At 48.4% G+C, this 15979-nt stretch overlaps 1 protein-coding gene across 5 annotated transcripts in view; it reads right to left on the reverse strand.

Annotated features, from left to right (window-relative positions):
- Positions 1 to 15873, reverse strand: part of TEX264 (testis expressed 264, ER-phagy receptor) — a 49828-nt gene extending 33955 nt beyond the window's left edge. The window contains exons 1-5 of one of the 5 annotated variants that reach the window (XM_030501382.1): positions 15859 to 15873; positions 12408 to 13456; positions 11627 to 11820; positions 1965 to 2032; positions 572 to 863 (exon numbers count right to left, since the gene is read on the reverse strand). In XM_030501382.1, the coding sequence (XP_030357242.1) occupies positions 572 to 829 (258 nt within the window). In that variant the 5' untranslated portion in view covers positions 830 to 863; positions 1965 to 2032; positions 11627 to 11820; positions 12408 to 13456; positions 15859 to 15873. Of the gene's footprint in view, positions 1 to 571; positions 864 to 1964; positions 2033 to 2136; positions 2704 to 2984; positions 3151 to 11626; positions 11821 to 12407; positions 13688 to 15477; positions 15741 to 15858 lie in introns of those variants that run through there. The other 4 variants (XM_030501384.1, XM_030501385.1, XM_030501383.1 and 1 more) reach the window with 4 other exon arrangements.
- Positions 15874 to 15979: the final 106 nt, after the last annotated feature.

Genomic DNA, 15979 nt, shown 5'->3' on the forward strand with positions numbered 1-15979 from the left:
AGCATCATGGAGTAACTGTTTCATCAGACAGGAGCCCTCAGCACACATCACCTGAGGTTTCAGTAAGAACTCTCGGGGGATGAAAGGACTATAGGGAAGCTCAGAAAAACATGAGAGCACTACAAACAAGAGGAATATGGATGAGGACAGAGCAAGCTGAAGAGACCATCTGCTTTCAACCACAGAGCTGCAAGTCCAGAAGGAGCCTTGGCTGCACTTCCTGCAGCCAAGGGATCTGCCAAGGAATGCATCACCTTGGAGTCATGAACACTGGCCTCTGCTCCACAATCACATCCACTATGCTGCTGATAACTTGTTCAGCAGGAGCTATCAGAAGCTAGCAAGCTTTGCTTGACCAATGCCTTCTAGTTAGTGTTATCCAAGAAACCATCTGTTTTCAGGTGCCTTTCCCCACAGAGCATCCTCTACAGATCTGGGAGACCTTGTGAATCCCAGCGCTCGTCCACAGAGGGTGAGCTGAAAGTGCCTGAAATACAGTCAGGGAGCATCCTGAGCTGGGAACCCAGGCGCTGACCACAAGAGCTTGCAGGCCCCACCGGGAACACCTTACCGTGTGCGGGTTGTCGTAGTAGACACCGATGGAGTAGAGCTTCGAAGAGATGCTGCAGCCGTCCGTGAAGAGCTGCCCAGATTCACCATAGGGGCCTACCCTGAACTTGTAGGCCAGCGTGATGTTGCCGACAGGTGGGGAGCCAGCACTCACAACCACCTCTGTAAAGAGCCCCGAGTAGACAGCGAAGCCGAAGACGGTCAGCAGCAGCAGCACAACCAGCACTGCGATCAGCCCGAGGAGCACCCAGTCAGACATGACGGACACTTGGTGCTCCACACTTCCTGATGCACTAGTGGCAAGAGATGAGAAAGAAGGGGAGTTAAGCTAGCACTCGGACAAGCAATCACTCTGAAGATATTTATTTGCAGTAAAACACAACCACTTCCAATCCCTCTTACACGTGAAGCTTAAAGACAGTGGAACCACCCCAGAAACCTCCTGTATATTAGCCCCACATTGCATCAGCCTGTTCCAATTGGTCGCCAGGTACAAATTATACTGCTTCAGCACCTCTTGGGAATGAGGTGATTATGGAGGAGAAATGGAGAGGTACTGTCCTCATGTCCCAGAACCAGCTGCACTGCTCACGTCCGGCCTTGCATCCAGGACAGACTGAAAACCACCCTGTGAGCCCGCACCACCCAACAGATCAAGAGATACCCAGCACTGCGCTAAGGATCAGGGGTCTATAATAAAATAATTTCTATATTATAAATGCCACACCTGGTATTTTGACCAGAGGAGCCCCTTTGATCCAAGCACCCAGAGTGGCTCAGAGCAAGTTGAAGACCCAGCTAGAAAAAACATCCCAAACACACTCGGGTGCAATGAATTACTGGTAACCCTTTCAGATTGTCTTTTTCTAACCTAAAAGAGTTATTATAACCCCAACCAAAGCTTCCTGTTTTGCTTGGCATCTTTTCTCCCTCGCACTTGTTGCAGGACACAGCAGTCTGGTGAACACCTCCTGCTTGTTTTCACCCACCAAGAGGAATGGCTCTGGGGAGCTGCAACCCAAATCACTGCAGGAGAGTTGTTTGCATTCTATCCTCCCTTGAATACACAGGTCTTGTCACAGGGACTGGCTGCAACGCTCCCCTGAGACTTGCACGGGAGCTCAGTTCGAAAGCAAAGGTTAAAGTAAACAATTCACCTTCACCTCTGTGTTTTAAACACACTTTATCCAAAAAAAGTTGTTCACAGTGGCTGCTGCTTGCTCAGCTTTATGGCAAGAGAAAAGAGTCACAGCCTGGTAGAAACCACGGGCAGCTCTGCTCAACCCCAGCAAGTACGGCAAAACCAAGCCCTGCAGAGCCGGCACTGCTGGCTGCGCTCTCAGTGCCACGGCAGCACCAGGTTGGACACCGTCTCAAACCATGGCCCTACTCACCTGCAAAACCAGCTCAGCCCAGAAACGGTTCACGACATCTGATCCACTGGGGTGCAGGATCTGTGGCGCTGCAGCAGGAAAAAATAAACATCATTGCTTCCTTTCGAATGCACAAGGCCAAAAGCAAAAGAGTCACAGCAGAGCACCTGAAAGGCACTCAGTCGCCTCAGACCTGCTCCCCAGAGAAGGGGCGTCCCAAGGAGCAGCTTTTCCCACAGGACCCCACAAGCCAAGATTTCTTCCCAAAACTCTTGTGGCTGAATTCGGGCACACCAAGAAACACGGACACTGGAAAGGAACAGCAAAGGTGGACAATGTCCTGCTGGCGTGTCCCACCCCGGAGACAGCGGAGTGGCACTGGGTGCTGCTCTGGGGTGGCCTCGCAGGGGAGGACCCCTGGACCCACAGCATGCCCGGAGCTTTACACCTGTCCCGTTCCCCAGCACCACCTTGCCTCCTCCCTATAACCAGCACAGATTTATTACTTCAAATCACGGTTCTGGCAATTCTCCATGAGCTGCCAGCCCGAGGGCCCAGAAGACGGCTGGCACCGGGGGAGAAGCCGGTGTTTTCGGCTATTATTCCCGGTTCCCGTGGCTCGTTCCCCGCCGGCGGCAGGCGCGGGCGGTTTCCCACTTGCCCTCCTCACAGGCAACGGGAGCAGAGCTCTCTCGGTCCCTGACCGGCCAGGAGGCCGTGCCCGAGTGGAGGGCAGGGTCTGACCCGCGCGGCCCCAGCAACCGGCCCGGCCGGCCTGCGGCAGGCGCAGCTCTCGGCCCCCCTTGGCTGCGGCCAGCACCCTCGGCCCCGGCTGCAGCCCCGCCACCGGCCCAGCTGCCGGAGCGGTGAGAGCCCAGCCGAGCCCGGCCGGCGTCCCCCAGCTGCGAGCAGGCCGCGGCCTGAGGGGACCGGAGCGGAGCGGCGCTGGCCCGCCCGGCCCCGCCGCCGTTCCCCCCGCAGAGAAGCCCCTCCGCCCCGGTGCCGGCCAGAGGGACGCGAGCGCCGCCCCGCTCTCCTCACCCGGGGCTCGCCGGTGACGGCCGGGCCGGAGCGCTCCCGGCTGCCGGCTCCCGCTCGCCCCGCCCCGCCCCTCTCCCGCGGGCACGCCCGGCCCCGCCAGGCGGCGGCTGCGCGCGGCGGGGAGCGCGGGGCGCGCGCTGACGCCGGAGGAGGGGCGGAGGGGGCGGGGCTTCCGGCGGGGACACGGCCCCGTCCCGCGGCTCGGCCGGTACCGCCGGGGCAGCTCAGGAGAGCGCCCCCTAGAGGGGGGAGCGGGGCTGACCGCTGCGGGGCCGGCACGGCTCCCGGCCCTTCCCCTGGCCCCCAGCCCTGCGGCCCCGCACAGGAGCCCCGCACTGCGCCGCGCAGGAGGGCCCCAGGATCTGCTCACCCCTGCCCCCTGGGACAAGGCTTCTCGCCCCTCACATGGCAGCTCCCGGTCCAAGATGCTGCTGGACGTGACCGATAAACAACGTGCTGTCCGCCAGCGTCCCCTGTGCTAGGGCTGCGGCAGCTCCGCACGTGTCCCGGCTGAGTGACGCCTGAGCGTCGGGCTCCGGAACAGCCGGAGGCTCCGGTTAATGGGCTCCTTCCCTCGGGCGCTGGACAAACAGGTGCCATGATGGCAAAGGACGCACGGGTCGTGCGTCACGGCCCTGACCGCAGCGCCTGGCGGGTCGGGGCGCTGGGCAGAGCGGCTCCGCAGCGCTTGGGCCCTGCGCACGAAACCCACAGGGGGTTTGAGCAGCCACTGCAGGCTCCCACAGGCCCTTTGCTGGGGCTGTTGGTTTCTGCTCGTGTTCAGGCTTGGCCACTGCCCAGCTGGAAGGAAAACCAGGCAGATACGTTGGCTGACAGGGACAGCACTAGCCAGCAAGGGGGAGCACCAGGAGGTTTGAGAAAAAGAGTTAAACGTTGGTTTCGTCATAATAATATTGATGATGGTGGTGATGATGTTACTGTTGTTATACTTCAATTTCAATTTTCACTCTTTCACTTATTAAACCGTTCTTATCTCAACCTATGGGTTTTACCTATTTTTCCGATCATCCTCCCCATCCCACCAGGGGAAGGGTTGTGTGAGCAACTGGCTGTGTGGGACTTAGTTGCTAGCTGGGCTTAAACCATGACAGAGGAGCAAGAAGTCCTCCCTACCTCTTCCTGCTCTTCCAAGAGAGGCTTGCTAGAAGGACTCAGACACAAATCCCATCCTCGTTCCTCTACTCTGTATAAAAGCCTTGACACCTCTCTTTCTCCAGTCTCTTCAGCGCTGTTGGCAGGGAAAGTTTGCTCTCTGGTGCTCGTACACCAAATAACCTGCTCGCCCAAGCCACCTCCAGATGCAGCAGCAGTGGAGTTTGCCACTGGTGGAGTTTGCTGCTCTCTCCTGCTGTGTTTTCACATCCGTTTCCCATCCATCCCAACCCTCTTCATCAGGGTTGTTCACAGAGGGAGTTCCAGGCACTGCTTTTCTCTGATGTGAAGCCAAGGAGCTCATTTTTTATGAACAGTAGTTTGACATACTGTAATACTTGCCTTTCTCCAGCAGCTTTCTAGCAGGTATCTCATGTCTTTCTGTAAACTGGAGTTAGTTAAACCGCACAGGCCCTCCTTGTATTTGGTGTTACAGCTCTTTAACAGCTGGAGGAAAATATTTCAGCTTGGTTACGTGTTTGCCTGGAGCCATACAGTGAATCACTGGCAGGAAGAGGAACAGAACTCCAAAGCCCTTTAACTGCCAGCTCTGGCCATCAGACACTTCTCTTTCCTCCACCCTTATTTAACTCGGCACACATTTAATACTTAACACATACATTTTCCCAGTATCAGCAGCTACTAAAATCTGGGTCTCATTTAGCAGCTTCATACCTTCACTCTGAAGCAGTACATTGAGAAAAGCCAAGGCAGAATGATGAAAAACTCGTGCTCTCTGGCAGGTTTCCCTGTTGTCCTCACCTGCTTGGCCACATCGCACACTCACCACTGGCTTCCACTTTCTCATCACCCACCATTGGCACCATAAACTTGTAATCTTTGCCACCAATGGAGCTTCTTGTACCAATCAATAAATTTTCTAAAATATTCATTTGTTGAAATGAAACTGCTATTAATGGGAAAACCTCACCAGGACAATAGGAAGGGATCACACAAGCAAACACACATGTCCTGGCATTCTGTGAGAGCCAGGCCTTTGAAAGATAAGCAGCCTGAAGAGCCCAGCAGCACTTCAGCCCTTCAAGCATTCAGTGCTAATGCAGAAGTGGAGATACACTGAAGGACTAACTATTGATCCATTATTTTGCCCTCAGGTTTAAATTAATTTCCCACTGATTTCTGCTATGTTTCTTTCTCATGACAGGAATTAAAAATTCACAGTGCTACAGAATAAAAAAAGGCATTTATGTCTTTTCAGACAAATCTAGAAGTGTTAAAAAATATGCAGATCTGTCTTACGGTTAGCTGTTTATTTAGGCCATGAATGCTAAATAGCAAACTATTTTCTTCCTGGATCTATTAGCAAAAAGGGTCTTGTAATTAAATGCAAAGTTTTTAAGTTAGGGAATGAACTTTTCAGGCAGGCACATAACCTTCCCTACCTCCTGCCTTGTGAAACCAGAACGGTTGAGTTTAGATTCTCACCTTACGTTCAGATCCCAGGCCTGAACCATACAAACCTGGACGGGATAGGATCCACTTGCTAAATCAAAACTCAAGCCACCAAACCAAACTGAACGGACTGCAGTGATGGACAAAACACTCAGTAATACCTGCACAGTGTCTTGAGCAGCAAAGACTTACAGTAGTAGGAGATGGAGGAATTTCCAGTTGGAGACCAGTCCTTTCCAGTCTGATACATGGCATCCTATGATTCCTCAACAAATTTACTATATGTTACCTTTAAGATGACCAGGCTCCTTGCTCCTGTAAATAGTTTTTCTAACACTTCCTTTGGAGAGATGAGGGTCAGTAGAAGGTTCTCAAGCCACTTTTACTTAGAACTAGTATGTAGCCATCTTTTCTTGTGTGTATATTGACTTCAGTCTCCAGTGAGTTTTATTACTTCAGATGGAAATTTCTCATTACAGGTTTCATTTTGCTGGGATAAATAAAAAAAATAAACAAAATCTGTGTTCTTACAAATCACTCCCCATTCTCCTTTTCTACATCTATTACATTTTAACAATATTTTAGAATAGCAATGCATAGAATTGGACAGATTACTCCAGATACTTTGCCAGGTCCTTTGTCTTAATCCTGACTTCTGCCATGGGGAATTTCCATGGATACTACAAGCAAACTTTCTTGGAGTTACAGAAGAAAAACTTTTGTAGGCTGTAGCCTATGAAGTCCTCCTTTTGCTACGGAAGCACTGAACAGTAGAGTAGCATCCTGCACATCTGCTTATCAGCTATTTAGTGAGATATTAAGGTGGTTTTTATTTAACAAATCATGATGGAGCTTTCATCTCTTCCTTTCAGATGTCACATCACTTCTGGTAGCTTCTGTGAATGATAAGCAGTCATTCAGACTCCCATCCCCAAGGCCAGCAATCACATTTGTACATTGCTTTGATTTTCTGTGGATAAAAGATCACTTACGAGTCCGGGGGAATGCATTATTCATCTTTCAACTCCCCTGAAAATCATTTTAAACCATTTATAGCTCCAGTCATTCGGAATTAGGGTGCACAACTTTGACTCATGACCAAACAGGTCCGGTAAATTCCTCCCATGATGCCACGCAGGGGCCAGTGCTCAGAAGGGATCTCTTCTCTGCAGCCATGTTCTGCTCTCCTCAAACCAGCAGCAATGCTTCTCACAGATGTTTGTATTTGATCCAGAAGGGAGTATCTTCCTTTACCTGCACTGTGGATATTCGTACCTCCTTCTGCAGCGTATCACACACACACAAAGAATGGGGCTATACATATCTTTTCCTAGTGAAAAAGGTATTTTATAGGGAAATGTGTATTGAAATGTTCTCTTAATTTCTCTTCCTGGGCTGTGCCTTCAACTTTCATTGTCTTAGAGGCAATCATGTACTTCCTTCTTTATCCTGAGGAAGATCTTACATTGTCTTTGAGCTACAGCAGAATACACATCTACAAACCAGCCTTTTGTCCTTTTTTTAACCTCCTCTATTGTACATGAAGTCCTGATTAAGTTTAAATTCTTTTTCTTGCTGAAAACAAGCTTACCCAGAGTGTTGTTTTCTTCTTCCATCCACACAGAAACAAGGAAAGCATGAACACGCTACGCTCTGTCTCTCTGGGTTTGCAAACTGTGCTTGCAAAAAGTGCTGGGTTTGATGTAGCCTTGTCAATAAACTCATTCTCTACAATGAGTGATACTTTAGACTGTCCTGAAGCACTTTTAATGAGGGATCCCCTAACAGGCTTCAGGGATTTCAACAGGGATTTAAGAGCCTTACACAATTGCACTCTAACCAGAGAGGAGCTGATGTTGCACAAAGCGAAGCAGCCCAGTGGTAATGACACCAACAGAGCTTTCATGTCAGCATGTCCTTTAGTTTTACAAGAGTGACTGCAGAATGAGCAGCAAATATGAACATTTGTCCCAACCTTAATTGCTAGCTTCAAAAACCAGAAAATTAATTTCTTATAGCCATGTCGCACTCCTGGTTTTAATGCACACGTGTATACAGCACTTTTAAAAACCTCTCTGGCAGCTGTGTAAAGAAGTACATTACAATGACCACTCCGAATTTAAAGACATTTTTGGTTTAAGATTTTCATCTCTTTCCTGGCAAAAAACTATCTTGAAAAAGTACTTCACAAGCCTCTTCCAACATCTGTGGGAGCTGCTGTAAATCTGAGGAGGGGGAGCTCATCTGAAAGGACTTTCAGAAACCCTGATTATTTATACTCTCATATTTCCTTTTCTTTTCCTACCACCTCATCTTGTAGGGTACACAGCATTCATAATAAAAGCTATTATACACAGGTGATTTCTGACATTATTCCACCTCAGCATGACAGGCCCTTCCCTCCTACAAGTGTCACTACCTACTGGTGCACTACCACCCACCATGACTGCACTTCCCCTGGTTATTGACTTGCAGAGGTGGTGAAAACATTTCCCACTGCATTCAAATCTCCAAGTTTTAAGCCCAGTCTGGTTCCTCCCAGCTTACAACCAGGTCAGGCCAGGCCACCTGCAAGCAGAGCATGGTGCACCACTCCCATTGCAGTGATGGCTTCAGTTCAAACTGGACCATGTCTAAGCCCACCACTGCAGCTCTGCTAGACAAGCACACTTATGAATGCCCCTGTAGAAGCTCAGCTGACCTGACTTCTTCAGGAGGCCTAAACTGGCTCCTGTGGCTGCTGTTCTTCCCTTGACAAGACAGCTTGAACTGCTAACACTGACATAGGCTTAACTTAGCAGCAACAGAGCACAGAAATGCAATCGCAGTGATGCCAAGTATGCCACAGTGAGAAGGGAAGCCATTTAAAGGGAGATCCAGGAATATTTTTAATACTATAGTTTATTCAGCTATAATGCCAAATGTGATCCACATGTGAATTTTGAGTGCAGAGCCCTAACACCAGCACGGGGGAGGAGAGAGAAGAGAGTGGCACAACAGAGCAGCGTCTTGTCTTTTTATTGCAATGTTTATTGCTGCTGTGGCAGAGGATAAGTGCTGTGAGAAACCCCTGCACTGAGCCCAAACAGCAATGACCACTAGAAATTGCATTGCCCTCCTCTGCATGTCACAGCTTCACCCTCCATTTTAGTAAACCACTAAAGTACACTTTCTGCTGGAAGTTGGCAGCTTTTCCAACCAGGTTATTTTTCAGACACTGCAGCTCTCACCTCTGAAGTCAGAAATGCAGTTGAGATAAAGCCCCAAGTAACAAAATGTTATCTGGCTCAGTGTTGCAGATTTTGTCTTGGCTTTTGCAGGTAAATCAATTTCCCAAGATTTTAGCAGTTTATGAGGCAGTTCTGGCATTTAACTGGTCTCCCTGCTGTCATTTAAGGGGTCTGTTTAGCCACATCTGAGCCTCACAGAGTCCCTCTGAAGTTCTGAGAGAGCAGGAGAGTTTTCAGCCCTGTGATGTGACCTTACTAAGCATATTGAAATGACAGAGATACACAGTGGTAGCAGTTAACTCAGAGCCACTCACCACACATGTGACATCCAGTTTGCTCCCCCTTGCTCAGAGCACATCCTCTGTGTTTTTCTGTTTACTCCAGTGCCAGCAAAGGTCCCATTTTTGTGAAGAACTGCAACACTGTGCAGAGACTGGGGAGGGCCCGTGACATCCCCCCCACAGGGACTCATGCCAAAACTCAGAAGCCTAAAAGCAAGCCTTTTTCCTATTTAACTGTGAAACCTTTGCTCCTCCCATATGAGCAGGAAGTCTTATGCCTCTAAAGAATTTGTTTCTGCACCATTTGCCTCTTGTCCAAAAAATCCTCCAAAAAAGAACATTAAAGGATTGCATTAAGTCCATCACTGGGGTAGTACATTTTTTTTTTCCAGACAGATACAGCTGTTTTCTGAGTTACTGAAGCTAAAATAGCCTCCAAAAAACACTTAGCATGAAATAGAAAGATTAAGTCCCAAGTTTATGCCTTGATTTTAATTTGGGAGGTTTTTCTGCAACTCTACATTAGTCTGAGCTGAATTGCATGGAACAAGTGCTCCTCTCGGTCCAAGTGATGAATTTTAAACTCTTCTCAAATTGCAGAGTCTAACAAGGCTCTTTGTCCAATCCCTGCATTTCAATATGAACAATTTTAGAGGAAAACATAGAAATTGCCATTCTGAGTTGCAACAGCTTCTCAGTATTCACAAATACTTCAGTGTGTCAGGGACAGTTCTCTGGCAAATTTGAGTGTTATTTTCCTGGAATAAGTGATCAAGTGACCTGATGTGAGTCACTCACCACTGTACAAGACACACAAGATTTACCATTAGTTCAGACCAGCTCAGAACCATTAGCACTATGCTGAAGCTGGTGCATCGACTGAGGTAGAGGAAAGGCTGCTGATTTCTACCACCAGTACCTTGGGGAGAGATGAACAGGATTCAGAGGACTGACTGAGGCTGAAAAGAGATTCTGTTTCATATAGCATTTTTCAGTTGTTTAGGATCCTTAAGCATGCAAGCCTTGCATTTAGCCTTAGCCAAGTAACAATCCACCTTTCTTGTACACTAAGCAACACATCAAAATCAGAACCACAACAAAGACAGTGCATGCTTCTAAATCATTGGTTCAGGGTCTCACTACAATTCAAAATGAAGTCATCTGACATAGGGATTATCTCCATGGCTGGAGAAATAAAGCACAATATCCTGGATAGGAAGACAGGCTGCCTCAACTTTCAATCTTTCTCAGAAGACAAGTGTGGTGGAAACCAGTCCACAAGCATAACACAGCCACCACTTTTTCTTACTTGCCTTTTTCCTGCGGCTAACGAATGAATGCATATGACTTGCAAGAACTGGGTCTGAGCCATGTTTCTGAAGGCAGAAGACTGCATAAAGACAGCTCCAGTATGAAGTAGAAAAAGACCTTTGTGGCAAACTGTATTTAGCAACGCCACCAGGAACCTCTGACTCAGAGCCGCATTCTGCCCAGCTGCACACTCAAACCACCACCGCACATACTTGCCAAACCAGCACGATTCAGCCCACTTGGAGCTCTGCCATGAGCAGCTGGACAGAAGATGACTGATGCAGCCATAAAGCAACACCTAATGAAGAAATGCTTTTTATTTCAGGGTTGTAATTAAGAAAGACTTTGTCACACTGCTACTGGCTGAGGCAGGAAGGCTACTGATGAGTTGTACCAGGAGAAACAGCAGATGTAATTAGGTTGTTATTGCACTTCAGACTAGTCCACGTTGGCTTGAGTCAACCTCAGACCAGTTTAACCTAGCTTTTGCCTTGCCTGTTTCTGCTGCCTGGAAGGTATCCCAGATAAAAGGGCTGCCTGCATTGCCCGGACACAGAGGAAGGTGCTCTGTCTCTAGCCATTAGTAGGAAGGTGTTGCACTGGCTGCAGTTTTCGGGGGGGCTCTTGGTGTAGCAGAGGAGTGCATTGCTACACCAACAAAGTGTACAACACCCCACTGCCAAATTTTCCAGCTCCAAACAGCTTCCCAGGCCTGCTGCTCCCACTGTCCCTGCAGACTAGTAATTGTGGTTTCCATTGTACAGGGACACAAAACACCCCATACATGCACTTAAAAGCAAAAGACTTAAGCACTTGCAGGTTAGTGTCCACCTCCTGCAAGTCAGGCTTAGCATCTTCCTTCGGTGGGCCACCCAGACATCACCAGCTCCCAGGTGGTCACCTCTGCTTGCTGAGCAGTTCAATGGTGAGCGGACAGCTCCCTCGTCTGTCAGAAAGCACTAAAAGCAGCCTAAAAATCTGTCCCAGCGTTACTTGGAGCCGGGAACTTGAATAACAGTGGATATTATGCATTTTCTTTCATTTTTTGCATATAGGTAGGGCGAGTCTCCAGGACAGTTTCGGGGTGCTACAAGACCCCCCAGCCAAATGCACTGAGAGCTACTAAAGCTTCAGTTCTCACCCTGCCCTGCTGCAGCTGATCCGGGTGAACCTTGCCACCAGCAGCAGGGCATGGCCAGGACTTCCTTCCCCTTCCAGCTGTACAAACACATACCAGGTGTCCTGCTTTGGTCCTCCTGTGATCTGTCTTCTCCAGAACGCAGCAGCAGATGACAGGAAGGGAGTGGAGCAGAGGCACTGTTCTGCTCAGGCAAGGCTGGAGGTTCTCATGGGTGACAGGCAGGCCTGTCCTTGCTGCTCAGCTACAGCACGTTTCACACGAAGGAGGTATCCATTAGTCCTTTCCTTCTGCATGTAAGAAAAACAGTGGATTTACTGAGTATTTAATGGCAGGCTGAAATCACATATGGAAATTTAGTCCCAGTAGGATGTTATCCCTGATGTGTTCCCTTTGCTGACAAGCCAGCATGGAGCGTAAGCAGTGTTGCCCCTGCTGTACGTTCTGTGCCCCATGCCAAGTTTAAGTCTAAGGGCATAATTAATATATTTAGCTACTGTGCACTTAAAGCCAGCAGAAAGCTTACAGCAAAGGTGCTATGTTGGTGTGAAAGAAGCTAAATTGCGAATTGAAATTCAAAGCAGCTTTCAACTGAGCTGCAAGTTAAAAGAATTGAGCAGAAAAATAAATGACCTGCAACAACAACAACAAAAAATACATAGTGAAATATAGGAAACGTTTTCAGAGCTGCACAAGGAGCTGTTTATGCTGTATTTGTGGGAGAGAGGAAGGTGGGTCACACTAGGATTAAGGGATGAGCTTGTAAAGGTCACTGCTGTCATGCCCAAGAACCAGCCAGGGTTTCTAAGAGATACAGACTTCTGGATATGCATTCCTGAATAGGGATGCAAGATTAACTTTCGGTCCAGGTAATCACCTTCACATGAGGAGACCAGGAGAATCCCACACTTGGACAGGGAATACAGAACACAAGGATTTTGGTAATTTTGCTGTAGGATTTTTTAAGAGTGCTTGCTGCATCTGGGGAGGCAGGGGATAAGCTTCGAGACCCAGGCTATTCTTGCAAGGCTTGTGTTCCTCTGAACTTAGATGGTTTCTGCGCAGGGGTTTCTCTCAGTGGGAATACAGAGCTGTCTTCTCCTCCAGCAGTCCTGTAGCTGACCTCACTGCTCCCTAAGCCAGGGAAGCCTTACCAATGTCATCTTGAAGGTGTCTGCCACAGCAAACCTGTGCCAGTGTCACACACTAGGTGCACTGAGCTGGGGCTCATAGGCTTCATTTCTTCAACCATGGCTGGGAGCCTGTGTTTGACTAAAGGCCATCAACTTTTTGGAGCTCCTGCTCCCCTTCTGCAAATCAAAGGCTTTGTATTTCCCTCTTTCTGAGGAAAAGCAGTTCCTTGTTTTGTGAAAATCCCCTGTTCAGAGCACTGGAGCTCTCCCCCTTGTTAGGCCTGTTGTGACACCCATACTGATCAACACAATGCCCATGGGTCTATCTGCAAGCCGACACCTTGGAGAGACACAAGTTAATTGCTACAGCAACAGGGAAGGAGGGTGCCAAAGGACTGGCTTCCAAGGTGACCACTTCCTTCAGGACTTCAGAAAGGCAACTTGCCCTTCAGGCTTCTTTATCTGTGAGACAGGTCAAAAACTAACTTCATCAGGGCCTGCACTTGGCCTAAATGCTGTGCAGACTGGGGAGAGAAGAAGAATTATGTCCTAAATAGAAGAAATAGATCTCCTTTTGGTTTGGACTCTGCTGCTTTTACCTTTTTTTCTTTTTATACTGGCACCACTGGGAGAGTTTTGCTTCATTTGCTTAATTAGGCCATAGATGAGGAACCTGGGAAGACACTTCACATGTCTGGAGTGGCTTGACCTGCTAACGTTCATCATTTATGAATCTGAGCAGCCTCGGTTCAGACAAAAGTTCTTGACTTCAAGAGCTGGATCTCCAAATATCCTGGAAAGGTAAGTTGTTGGGGATATTTTTATTTATTTTAAACAACACACACCACCACCCAAATATATTTTTACTGGGGTAGACAGATGCTTCCCACTGCTCAGCTTACAGTGCTAAAGCAAAGACAACACTGACATCCCATCCGATTATGCTGGTAAGAATGTCTGGAAACTGTCAATGGTATAAAAGCAAATAATGATACAATTAGCTAACAACAAACCTTTGGGCTGGGTAAGTTAGGGAAGGACTTTTGCTAAATTATGTCATGCTGTGGTGTAAGAAGTAAGCTCTCACTTTCCTGGCACAGAAAGAAGGCTTACTCTTCAAGTGTACAGCTTGACTAAAAATACAACCCATGTTAAATTCCCTGAGAACAAATCTTATCAGCTACTGCTTCCTATTATTTCCTCTCAGTTTTTGTTGCTGGTTTTTATGACAGCTGTAAACACACTTGAGAGACTGTATCTCTGCAATAAAAATATCTGCTAAAAATATTCTGGGATGTTTTGGCTGTCCTGGCTATCAGTTAAGAAACCTTTCTTCCCCTGTATGGATTTATATCTTGGCAAAAAAAAAAAAAAAAAAAGGAGGGGAGGAAGAGGGAAAGAAATGTTTATGACCAAACTAATTGCTTCAGAATATGTTGCTTTAACTCAAATTCTGCACGTGTTGTGTGAGAAGAGCTGCATTTTTCTACTACTTCTTATCCTGGCAGCTGGCACCTAACAGGGTCCTGGCTGTAATATGAAAGCCAGGATGAAGACTTTGTTTCAAACAATGACGTACACAAGACGGATAAGAAAATGTGGCAAGATAGCCACACTAAGGACCCCTTCAAAAGGTGTGGTTTACAGACAGTTAGACTGAGGATCTTCATAGCTGGTAGTAGAGCTTGTTGGTGACTGTCTTCATCAAAAAGCAAAGCTCTCAATCCATTAAAAGCCATCTATTTACCAAACTGCAAAAAAGCAGCTCCCAAAGCACTTTGATTAACTTTGAACAGCGCTCACCTGAGAGAGCAAGGCCTGGGGCCACAGACCCATCCAAATCCAAAGAGCTCTCTACCTTGGGCAAGGAGATACCACTCTAGGAAGGGGAGCACACACATACTGTGATCAAAGACCTGACAACGTTCTGTAAACAAAGGCCAAACTCTCGAGCGGGCCATGAAAAAGAACAGTAGGCCACAAGGAACATTCTCAGACAGTGAAAATGAAAAATAGATTAAAAGAACCTATGCCCTATGAATAAATGATTTCTGGTTTGAGCCCCACCAAGCTGGTGTCCAAACCACGCACGTAATTTCACTACTACTGACTTCAGACAAACTTCTGTCTCAACGCTCCTACAATGTCAGGGGTGGAAGTGGACCCATCACCCCACAGGATAAACTATCAGAGGGCCTCATGTCCTGCACACTGTTGGCTGTCCATTGAAAATCAGGACCAAGCTGTGTGCATTAAGACCATTTATTAGCATGTATCAAATGCTTGCTTGATTTAAAAAAGTCAGCTTCCTTGAAACACTTCACAGAATGAGCTAGTCCCAGAGCCATGCTTACTAACAGGGGTTAAGCAGCTCCTTCCTCTACAGACACCAGAGAGTAGTCCATAAAAAGGTCAGTCTAAAGTTGTCTAGCAACACAAATACTGTCAAATGAGGAGAGAACAAGGATGGGAAGAGACACTTATTAACAGGATCACAGACCAGGATTGGCACAGCACCCTCTTCCCCTCAGGGGAACCCAGGTTTAATAAGCTGTGCCCAAATGCCAGCTAACAGCTAATGTGTCTGCTGTGCAAGGGACCCTTGAGAGACCCACAGAAGCTGGTCATCACCAACCCCATCTGTACACCTTTGCAGCAAAGTCCCCCTAAGGCCAGCTCCACCTGTTGAACCTTCTCAGGTGGGCAAGGAGGAAAACAATGCAACAGATGAAGCCATACCCTTCCTCCAAGACACAAAGGATGCACTGCATCAACTTTGGAGGCTCTGCATCCCCAGACAAGGAACATCCTCACAATCAGGCACACCAGAGCCATGCTCAGAAGATCACAGCAGTAAGACATGGTGCAGCCTGACCCTGCCAGCTCCTCAGCTCCTTCCAACAGCTCTGCTCAGCTTCTGTTAACAGCAGAGCTGACCTGCTTGGCTGTAAGAAACAATGAACCAGCTCCCAGCCCAGACAGGCTCATCTGAAAGGCCTGTAGGCAAAAAGGGCACCCTCCTACAACAACTTCCTACCACAGCTGCTTTCCCCCAGCCTAGTGAGACCCGGGTGCCCCGGGGCCGGATGGGGAGCTGTGTCCTGCACTGAGATTTCCACGGCAGCGGTTGCCCCACAGGTTCGTCCAGCCCAAAGACAAGCAGGGGAAGCGCGCGTACATTCTCCCACAGCTCACCCGCCAGAGGAAGCCTCACGGCGGGCGCCGGGCGCACTGAGGGCCAGCTGCAGCCCCTCACCGCGGCCGCCAGGGCTCAGCCGCCACCTTTCCCCACAGACACAACAGCCCAACCCGCGCG

The sequence above is a fragment of the Strigops habroptila genome, chromosome 11, assembly GCF_004027225.2.
Source record: "Strigops habroptila isolate Jane chromosome 11, bStrHab1.2.pri, whole genome shotgun sequence".
NCBI lineage: Eukaryota > Metazoa > Chordata > Aves > Psittaciformes > Psittacidae > Strigops > Strigops habroptila.